Below are 11,859 nucleotides of genomic sequence, written 5' to 3'. Positions count from 1 at the left end.
AAATCGATGATGATAATGGAATATTCTCTTTTTCTGTATCTAAAGAGATCGATCATAAAAAAGATGATCCAGATCCAAGGTCTGTATCAGAATGCCAACATAGGCATGATTGGGAGAAATGGAAAAATGCTATGCAACTTGAGTTGCTTTCCCTCAATAAAAGAAATGTCTTTGAACCTCTTGTCACTGCATCTAAAGATGTAAAACCTGTTGGTTGTAAGTGGGTATTTGTGCGAAAAAGAAATGAGAAAGATGAAATCACAAGATATAAAGCCCGACTTGTTGCACAAGGTTTTTCTCAAAGACCTGGAGTTGATTATGAAGAAACATATTCTCCAGTCATGGATGCAATTACATTCAGGTACTTAATGAGTCTAACGGCTTCTAAGAATTTAGAAATGTACCTTATGGATGTAGTGACAGCATATTTATATGGATCATTGGATAATGATATATACATGAAAATCCCAGAAGGATTTAAGATTCCTGAGGCATTAGACTCTAAGTCTAATGAAATTTGTGCGATCAAATTACAGCGATCACTTTACGGATTAAAACAATCCGGGCGCATGTGGTATAATCGCTTAAGCGAATACCTATTGAAGAAAGGGTATGTTAATAATGAAATATGCCCATGCGTCTTCATAAAGAAATCTCCATCAGGATTTGTGATCATTGCTGTATATGTTGATGATCTAAATATAATTGGAACTCAAAAGGAGATTGATGATGCAAGAACTCATATGAAGGAAGAGTTTGAAATGAAAGATCTTGGAAAGACTAAATTTTGTCTTGGGCTCCAAATAGAACATTTCCAAGATGGAATATTTGTGCATCAATCAAATTATACGAAAAAGATTTTAAAGCGCTTTAATATGGACAAAGCGACTCCTTTGAGTACTCCAATGGTCAATAGATCTCTGAATGTCGATAGTGATCCATTCAGACCTTGTGAAAATAACGAGAAAATACTTGGTCCCGAAGTACCTTATATGAGTGCTATCGGTGGACTCATGTATCTTGCAAATTGCACTAGACCAGATATTGCCTTTGCTACGAATCTACTTGCAAGATACAACTCATCCCCTACTCGCAGGCATTGGAATGGGATAAAACATATTCTCCGTTATCTTCAAGGTACGATTGACTTGGGATTATTCTATCCTAGAAACTTTTCGGTTGGTCTTGTTGGTTTTGCAGATGCAGGATATTTATCAGATCCACATAAATCCCGATCCCAAACTGGATATGTTTTCACAATTGGAGGAACTGCAATATCATGGCGCTCAGAAACAGACTTTAGTCGCCACTTCTTCAAATCATGCAGAAATAATTGCTCTTCATGAAGCATCGAGGGAATGTGTATGGCTCAGAACAATGACTAACCACATACAAGAATCTAGTGGAATAGTCACCAAGAAAGAGCCAACAACATTATTTGAAGACAATGCTGCTTGTGTCGCCCTGTAACATCCGTGAACCGGAATCCCGGTTTGGGATGTGCATCGATCGATGCAGTAGGAGCATCGGTCGATGCTGGCTCGATTCTCTGCGTTTTGACTTAAGTCAAACGCTGCGTTTTGGTCAAAAGGGAATATAAAACCCTTAGGGTCGAGGCTTTTGGTCTCATTCTTCGTGGTGTGGCCGTTTTTAGAGAAAAGAAAAAGAGAGGAAAAGTTCTTGAGAGTTCTTGGTGATTTTTTGGAGATTTGAGGCGTTCCTGTAGAGATCTGTAGCTGGGATCGTTGTAGGAGCTTCCTGGGAGCGTGTTCTTGATTGTTTAAGGTTTAGTTTCTCCTGTGGCAAAGGTAAGTGCATGACCATGGCTTATCTAAGCTAGAGAACTCATTAATCTTCCTGTTGTGTGTTGTTAGACGTATTAGGATGTTGCTATGGACGTTAGGAAGCTTTCTTGTGGCTTGGGATCGAGTTTTGTGGTTGTAGGAACGAAGATCCGGCGAGAAGCTTCGGGGAAATCACGGTGCTCGACGTTGCGTCGATCGATGCATATCTTGCATCGGTCGATGCAAGTGCGAGGACGGCGCGTAAACTCTAGGGTTTTCGTGTTACGTCGAGCATGCGTCGGTCGATGCAGACTGGGTATCGGTCGATGCAAGTTACACTTGCATCGGTCGATGCAGCTTCTGTGTCGATCGATGCTTCCCCATTTGGCATCGGTCGATGCATGTGTGGCGTCGGTCGATGCTAAGTCCTGGTTTGTTATTCGTTGTTGTTGATTGTTGTGTGATGATTATTGATACTCTATTGCTTGTGTGTATAGCCCAGTAGATGGGAGGATTGCCTTACTGAGTGTTTATAAAATACTCATGCATTGCAATATGTGTTTGTGGTGCAGGTAAAAGCAAAGTGTGATCGTGGAATCCAGGCAATGAAGAGGAGGATGTTCTAGGGACTCGGTTTGATGTTGTCTGGCATTGCTAGGTTGCTAGAGTTGGGTCATTAGAACATTGTTAGGTTGCTGGTTCTTTGATTCTTGATGTTTGGATATTGTTATGTTGGAGTTATGGTTATATTTTATTATTGGTTTATTATTGAATATTGGTTGGTTATTTCCGCTGTTGCATGTGTTTGTGGTTAGGTGGCTATTTGGTATGGGACCACTAGTTGTAGTTTATTTTATTATTTATTTATTAAAAAAAGAAAGGTCGGTCGTTTCACGCCCAAATCAAAGAAGGTTACATCAAGAGCGACATAATAAAGCATATACCTCCAAGATTTTTCTCCTACACTCAAGAACTCGAGCAAAAGAAGGAAGTTAATATTCAACATATCCGCTCAAGTGACAATGCAGCAGATCTATTCACAAAGGCGCTTCCGACTACCACATTCAGAAAGCATATTCACAGTATTGGAATGCGTCATCTACGAGATTTATGAAGAAGGATTGTACATATCTTTTCGAGGGGGAGATTACGTTACTATACTCTTTTTCCCTTGTCATGGTTTTTATCCCAATGGGTTTTTCCGTGACAAGGTTTTTAATGAGGTAGTACGTAACTCGTCAATGGTGATGGATAATCAAGGGGGAGTATTGTAAAACACATGTGTAATTATTCCACCACAAGACACATGTCCTTACACTTGTTCATGTAATATTACACTAACTTAACACTTGTCTTTGTAGTTCACCACTTGCCATTACCAAGTGCATAAGTGTGTGACTCATCTCTTTTGGAGTTTACTATAAATAAGGAGTTGTAATAAGAGTGACATAGTGAAGTTGTCTTTGATCAAGTACACTCTCAAAGTCTCTCTCTCTCGTGACTGTCCCTCTCTCTCTATCTTTTTGTTAGTTCTTGTTCTCTTTACAAAATCTTACAAAACATAAAACTTATAAGTGTATTTGTAGTTATAATTCACAACAACTACTAAGTACTAACTGATCATCAATCCTTAATTTTTTAGTGGTATAGTTTGAACATTTAGCACTTTATAAAATATTAGAATTGACCATGTTGTGTACCACATGATAATATTTTATATATTTTTATATATAATGTAAAATGATATTCGTTATTTATATATATAATATATTATTATATTTGCAAACATTTACATTATCAGTTATTGAATAAATAGATGTTGAATTTGAAAGATTTATATGTATCTATATTTTATTAAGAATATTTGACTAAGTAATTTTTTAAAATTTTAATATATATTATTTAATTTCAATTTTAAATAATTTCGGTTTTAAGTTATAATTTTGGATTAAATGATTATAATCTCGATGAATAGTATGATATTTATTAATTGTCATATTTATTGTTAATGATAGAAATTAGAAATATTAGGATATTGATGAATGACCATATATAGAAAAAGTAATATAATTAATGAGGATACAAATCATTGAATCGGGTTATATATTTTAATTTTGATCTGACCTGCAAAGATGACACAAATATGTACTTAAAAATATTAAGATAGATAATTAGTTTTTTTATATACTACTTAAGTCTTTCCCTCTTTATCCATAGTTATGGTTTTGCTCGGTTGTATGATTGTGAGCAGATAAGGAAAACAGGCAAATACGGTGAAAGATGTGAAATTGATAAGCGCGGGTAGAGATTGCAGGAGTCCAGTCTGTAATCTCTCAGGTGCTATCACCACAATGCATGTCATAATTCAACATCAGGTTATTGAAAAAGGTAAACTTGATTTAATCGATTTTTTGATGATTCAGAAGCCCTCTTTATCCACAAAGCAATGCATGTCATTGGTCAAGTAGAGTTAAAAAGCTTGGGAGATTCATATTCTGTTCTTAAGCCTTCTTCAATACATTTTTTTTCAGAAATACACTTGCCTATCACCTCTGGTAAATTTTGGGATTCTTCTTGGACAGGCTATTAAGCATGGATGCGATAACTATCACTAGTCAAGATTCTTATCTGGAGGCTTACTTGATATTGTTTTGTAAGAATATGCTACTTTCTCTGGATTGCTTACTTGGAGTTATGACAAATAGAGAACAAAAACAACAGGTATATTGGTTTAACTTCAGTGATTGTGATGCAAATGTTTTATTTTATGTGATATGAATTCTGGCTAAAAGCAATGCAATATGTTTTATGTTTCATTGGCATTGTTGTTTGTTGCTGCTTTGCATCATTGAAGTATATGTTGTCGGAGAACATATAACTACATTTACATAGGAAGTTGTAGTTAATTGTATAGATTATCCAATGATGTATGTGTGCCAGTGCCACATCTGTTAGATTGGAGCCATCTTGCATTCAAGACTCCACACGCTGCATATCCGAAGTGTGGTTATCTGAATTAAATGACTTCAGTGTTTTTCCCTCACTTGTTTATTTCACTTTATTGAACTGTGACCAAGCGTTCAGCTCACACTTGCACTTGTTGTGACTGTAGACTTTGTCAAGACTTTTTCTGTCGTGATTCTTATGTAACTTGTTTGTTTCTTGTGGTCAGGTTTTGGATGCATCATGGTACATGCCACATGAGCAAAGAAATCCAATCCAAGATTGGGATTTTTTTCATTAAAGCTTCGGCAAGCCTTTAGATTGTGAGTTTCCCATTTATCATGTAATATATTATGTTTTTATAAAATGTACTAAAATTATAATTTATACTTTTATATTCTTTTTATATAAATTTTAATCAACATTTTTCACATTATAAGTTATACTAAAAAACACATTTTATATAGATAAATAATTTTTTATTTTTAAGACACTCATTTTAAGGTTCACCAGTGGAGTGAAAAAAATTAATACATATATAGTTAGTGGAGTTCTTAAATTAAACTAATATTAATCTAAAGTTAAAATACCCATTAAGGGTTGTCTAATGAGGATATATACATTAATTTTGTTTTTCAGTACCATCTTTTTTTCACTTTTTACCATTCCACATCATTTTATTTTTTCTCCACCTAATAATTCAACATTCATACAATTTTTATCATCTGTAATGGTTTTGTTTATAAAATTCAATACCTTGCTCCATTACTTTTATTCTATATTTTATTTTGTATTATGTTTTTATAATTACATATAAATAAGAACTATTAATTGAAAAAAATTAACAAAAAAAAAATTAACAAATCTTTCTTAAACAAATAAGATTATTATGATTTCTTTTTTTTTGAAAGTAATAAGGAGAAGAATCATTCATTACTAAAATAAATAAAATTGGAGGTTAATAGAAAAATAATAGTAAAAGAAAAAACATTTATAAGTTCAAATGAAATGAAACAAGTCTCTATTTATAATGTATGAAAATAATAAATTTTTATGTAAAGCAAAATAAAATAAAACTATGAAAATAATAAATTTTGATAAAAATTTTATGTAAAAAAAAAACTTTGATTACTAAATAATAATGACTTTACATAAAAAAGTATGAAAATAATAGATTTTTATGTAAAGCAAAATAAAATAAAACTTTGATTACTATCAAATAATTGATGTCAAATAGTTAGAATGAATTAAAATTATAAAGAACTTTAGCAACCAATAAGAATGCATCATGTGTTCTAGTGGTCCCAACTTTTGTTTATTCAACATAATTTAGTCCACATAGTTTTTTTTTTACTAGTGAATTAATGATTTAACACATCCATTGTACATAGCAAACTTTTATGTTCACTTTTACTATAAATTGCAACACAAAGTGAACATATTCTTCATCAATCAATTCTTATTTTCTCTACTTCCTCCAAAGAAAAAAAAAAAAAAAGAGATGAAGTTCTTGGTTTCATTGGTTATGTTCTCTCTTCTCGTAAACGGTTTCGCATTTGCTCAAACTCTCATTCAAGATTCTTGCAAGAAAGCAGCCGTGAAAGAACCGGCCTTGATATACAATTTCTGCGTCGATTCTCTTACACAAGATCCACAAAGCAAAACCGCAACCACCCTCGAAGGTTTGATCCTAGCGTCGACGAAGAACGCTGCAGTGAAAACTATGAATGTTAAAGGAATCGCTGAACAGATCTTCAAGGGCAAGGGATATGGAGGTATTGAAGCAGAGCTACACGATTGTGTTGAGTTTTATGACGACGCTAATGATTTGTTAAACACTGCTTTAGCGAGCGTTCAATCACAAGATTATAAAACCGCTAACGAGGATTTTAGTATTGCTTTGGATGTACTAGGAAATTGCAAGGATGGTATCCAGGAAATAAATAAACAAAAGTCTCCCGTTAGTAACGAGAACAATATTTTGTTACAGAAGATTTTGATTCCTTTTGTTTTCAATAATATGCTACGATGAATTTGTCAAAGTGCTTCACTAATTAAACATCGATTAATGTTTACCATGTAAAGTTGAGAGCAAAGAGACTTTATCTTAGTGGAAATAAAATTTTGCTTTACATGTCTGCGTTTTGTTTTTTTTTTTGTCGGCAACATTGACATATTGATTTTTCTTTTGGTAACACATTGACATATTGATTTTGAAATGTAGAAAAAAAGAAGCTGTTTTCTTGAAATTAAAACTTAATACGTGATTTAAATTATGTAAGAAAATATACAAATATATTATATAATCTTAATTAATATATTGAAGAAGGCTGGAAAATTATATGTGAAACGACCGACCTTTTTTTTTTAAATAATAAATAATAAATAATATACTTATAAATAAACTACAACTAGTGGTCCCATACCCACAAGCCACCTAACCACATTCACAATCAACAGCGGAATAACAAACCATTAAATATCCAATAAACCAATAACCAATAAAATAATAACCAATATAATTCCAATCACAAACTAATGATCCAAACAGCATAAATCAAATAACCAGCAATCCTAAACAATGTTCTAGGACTCAACTCTAGCAACCTAACAGAAGCCAGACAACCAAGCGAACCACTAGAACATCCTCCTCTTTATCGCCTTGATTCCACGATCACACTTTGCCTTTACCTGCACCACAAACACATATTGAGATGCATGAGTATTTGATAAACACTCAGTGAGGCAATCCTCCCATCTACTGGGCTATACACACAAGCAACAATGATTCCAAAGTTCCAAACAAGCATCAAACAAAACACACAAACCAGGAAATCAAACATCGTCTCGCTGGAAGGGAGGTGTCGACCGACACTGGCCTTGGTGTCGACCGACACTACCCCACAGTGTCGATCGATGCCCAACTTGCTGGTGTCGACCAACACCAAGTGGTGTCAATCGACACTCCTTCTGCAACTGCGATCCGCGCGAAGTCGAGAGTCGAATCTCACTCCCAAATCACCTCCAAATCGTCCAATACTCGAAACCCAAGCCTTATACATCCGTAGGAACCTGTATCAACCAATCCCAGCAAGAAAAACACACAAACAAGCAACAACAAGCAAGAACAAGGGAATCAAAGGCTTAGATTAGCCATGGTCATGCACTCACCTCTCTGCAGAAAGATTCTGACCAATAAGAACGAATTCCCTCACTCCTAGCAAGCTTCTAGCACTTTCCCAGCCTTAGATCTCTCAAGAAACAGCAAGGAATCTCACCAATCTCACCAAACACTCAAGAACTCTCTTTCTCTTCCTTTTTCTCTCAAAAACGTTAAACGGCGACAATAGAAAACTCCCCAAAACCCTTCTGGTCGACCACACTCTTAAATATCTTGGTTTAATGGTTTTTCCTAAACCAAACCGGTCCAAATCGATAATTAAATCGAACTGGTCGAACCAAAAATTAGTGGTGTCGACCGACACCCCCTTGGTATCGATCGACACCCATCCCCAAAAACCAATATTTGGTTCGCGGATGTTACATTCATTAACATATATCATTTTAAATTCAAGAAATCTCANGTCAGCCAAGGACTCCCATGCAACCGTCTCTACGGCCCGCACTCCTCTGACCGATCTACAGAAGGTCACCTCTAGGCGATAGACTCGCGCTCCAGGCGTCATTTGCTCTCGACTTTTGGACTTTCCTTTACTCGTAGGCCTAAACCTTGAGTTTTATTGGCTCCTCATCAGACTTAAGTCTGCATGCCAAATGNCCTCTTCATCGGGCCTAAACCCGCATGCCATAATATATAAGGAAAAATCCAACTCGTCTCTCGGTCGTCACCCTACAGCGCGCCTCCGGACCGTCGTCCGAAGTTGATATACCAACCATACTCCCAAGTCACAAAGTCTCCGAGTATGGCAGTACTAGGAGAACCAAAGTTCCCCAAGAGTCACGAGCAAACGATTCTGAACGCGTCTGAGTCCTATCCCTATCCAGGTTTCCTTCTCGTGGCTTGCGTAAAACATCTCAATGTCATACCCACCACATATCCCCTCACTGGAATACCCCATGACCACACAAGGATCATATACATGACACAAGGGCCAAACAAATATCCTAAAGAGGACCGCCACCAAGGCCAAACAAATGTCCTAAAGAGGACCTGTTAAACAGACACTCTGGCTAAACAGCCCGCCACAAAGGCCATCTGTCCCGAAGGACCATCTGTCCCAAAGGACCGTCTGTCCCGAAGGACCATTTGTCCCGAAGGACCGTTTGTCCCGAAGGACAGTCTGTCCCGAAGGACCACCTAAACAGGCACTCTGGCTAAACAGCCTGCCACAAAGGCCACACAATAACAAAAGAATATTGCCACACACAGCACAGTGACTCGAAAGTCTGCCACTAAGGCCACACAAGGCCCTCCAAGGCTCTCCACCACTAAAATGGATAAATTCTAACTCCCGTAAAACTTTCCATATTTAGCACTTTCCATTTTTGGAACTTCCATTTTTAGAAACTTCTATTTCAGGAAACTTTCCTCCAGAAACCCCGCCTCATGGAAACTTTGTACCCCGAGCACCACCTCATCTTGTTACTGAGTCGCACAACCAACCACCCCAAGCGACCGAGTAAACAAGAGAGATGGGCTGGAATACTCCATTCCCGCTCCAGCCACGGATTACAGATGGAACCAGGCTAAACAAGCTCAAGTCGCGGTTTGCTTCTCATACCACTTCTTGAACCTTGCCTTCATCTTCGCCTCAAGCTCCCAAGTCTGCTCCTCAACACCATCACAGTCCCACAGGACTCTCATCAAAGGAATCTTCTTCTTCCGAAGTTCCTTGATCCTCCTCTCGAGAACCCTCACTGGTCTCGCCTCCAAAGTCATGTTAGGCTGAAGATCCTCAGGAATCTTAGCCAACACCTCCTCTCCCTCACGGAGACACTTCCGCAACATAGACACATGGAAAACCTTATGGAATGCACGCATCACCTCAGGTAACTCCAATCTATATGCCACTGGTCCAACCCGCTCAATCACTCTGAATGGACCCATATACCTCGGACTCAACTTAGTCTCTGACAATGACCTGTTCGGACCCCGCAACATGGCCATCTTGAGGTACACTCTGTCTCCTACCTGAAACTCAAGATCTCTCCTCCTCTTATCAGCATAACTCCTCTGCCTATCCTGAGCCTCCTTCATGTTCAGCTTGAGAACCCGAATCTTCTCTGAGGTCTCCTGAACAAAACTAGCACCAAACATGCTCCTCTCCCCCACCTGAGTCCAGCATAATGGTGTACGACATGGTCTCCCATACAAAGCCTCATAAGGAGCCATCTTAATACTCGCCTGATAACTGTTGTTGTAAGCAAACTCTACCAGGTTCAGGTGATCTGCCCAATGGCCACCCCAATCCAATACACACATCCTCAGCAAATCCTCCAACGTCTGGATCGTCCTCTCATACTGCCCATCTGTCTGGGGATGATAAGTTGTACTCATATGCACCTTAGTGCCCATCTCTGCCTGAAATGCCTTTCAGAACACCGAAGTGAACTTAGAATCCCTATCAGACACAATGCTCACTGGCACCCCATGCAATCTGACTATCTCTCTCACATACTTCTTAGCCAAGACCGCTGCTCCATCAGTCTTCTTAATGGCCAGAAAATGTGCTGACTTAGTCAACCCATCCACAATGACCCAAATAGCATCAAAGGTCCATGACACTGGTAATCCTACCACAAAATCCATAGTGATCATATCCCACTTCCACTCAGGAATGGATAAACTCTTCAGTAAACCGCCAGGAACCTAATGCTCAGCCTTCACTAGCTGACACACATCGCACCTCGCGACCCCAGTAGCTACATCCTTCTTCATCCCGACCCAGTGATAGTACCTCTTGAGATCACAGTACATCTTAGTCGCTCCTGGATGAATAGAAAACCTGCTCGCATGAGCCTCTCTCAGGATCTCCTGTCTCAACTCCTCATTCTTGGGCACACAAACCCGACCGTACACCAAGATAGTACCATTATCTGAGACCTGATACTCTGAATCCACATCCTTTGAGGCATTCACCAGCCCCAAATCCTGCTCCTGAGCCAACCGCGCCCTACTCAGAAGATCTGCTCTATCCACTGCTTCCAAACCCAACGGTTCCTGTGAAACAGCACACAAGCTCAAAGCACTGATCTCTCCTACCAGAGACTTCATCTCCTGCTCCTAAGCTGAAGCTACCCTCTTCTGACTCAGATCATCCGCTACCGTGTTAGCCTTACCAGGGTGATAGGCTATCTCCAAATCATAATCTGCCACCAGCTCCATCCGACGCCTCTGCCTCAAGTTCAGCTTGGGCTGAGTGAATATGTACTTCGGGCTCTTATGATCTGTAAACACCTGTACCTTTGCACCATAAAGATAAGATCTCCAGATCTTCAGGGCAAAAACTACAGCAGCCATCTCCAAATCATGAGTAGGATAGTTGCCCTCATGCTTCCGCAATTGCCGCGAAGCATAGGCAATCACCTTCCCATGCTGCATCAACACACACCCCAAACCAACTCTAAATGCAACAGTATAAACCACATAGGGTTCCTCCTGCTCAGGCAAAGCCAACACTGGCGTAGTAGTCAACATCTCCTTAAGGCTTTCAAAGCCCTACTCACACTCATGTGACCACACAAAAGGAACATCTTTCCCTGTCAACTTAGTCATAGGGCATGCTCTACTCGCAAAACCCTGCACAAACCTCCTGTAGCAACCTGCCAATCAAAGGAAACTCCTGATCTCTATGGAATTCTGCGGTCTAGGCCAATCTCTGATAGCCTGAATCTTCTCCGGATCTACAGAAATTCCCTCTGTAGAAACAATGTGACCCAGAAACCCATCTCATGCGGCCAAAAACTGCACTTGCTCAACTTAGAAAACAACTTTTGCTCCCGCAGCTTCTCCAGAACTGCACTCAAATGCACTGCATGCTCTTCAGGACTCTTAGAAAATACCAGGATAGCGTCGATGAAAATGATGACAGACACGTCCAGAAACTCTTGAAACACGCTGTTCATCAACCTCATAAACGCTGCTGGCGCGTTAGTCAACCCGAACGACATC

At 38.7% G+C, this 11,859-nt stretch overlaps 1 protein-coding gene across 1 annotated transcript; it reads left to right on the top strand.

The window, feature by feature from the left end:
• LOC104771830 (putative invertase inhibitor) lies at positions 6,192-6,863 on the top strand. The gene has a single exon (XM_010496439.1). It carries the CDS (start codon positions 6,229-6,231, stop codon positions 6,757-6,759), a length of 531 nt encoding a protein of 176 aa, XP_010494741.1. The 5' UTR covers positions 6,192-6,228; the 3' UTR covers positions 6,760-6,863.

The sequence above is a fragment of the Camelina sativa genome, chromosome 20, assembly GCF_000633955.1.
Source record: "Camelina sativa cultivar DH55 chromosome 20, Cs, whole genome shotgun sequence".
Taxonomy (NCBI): Eukaryota; Viridiplantae; Streptophyta; class Magnoliopsida; order Brassicales; family Brassicaceae; genus Camelina; species Camelina sativa.
The sequence above is the reverse complement of the archived record's forward strand: the minus strand, read 5'-3'. Positions and strand labels throughout refer to the sequence as shown.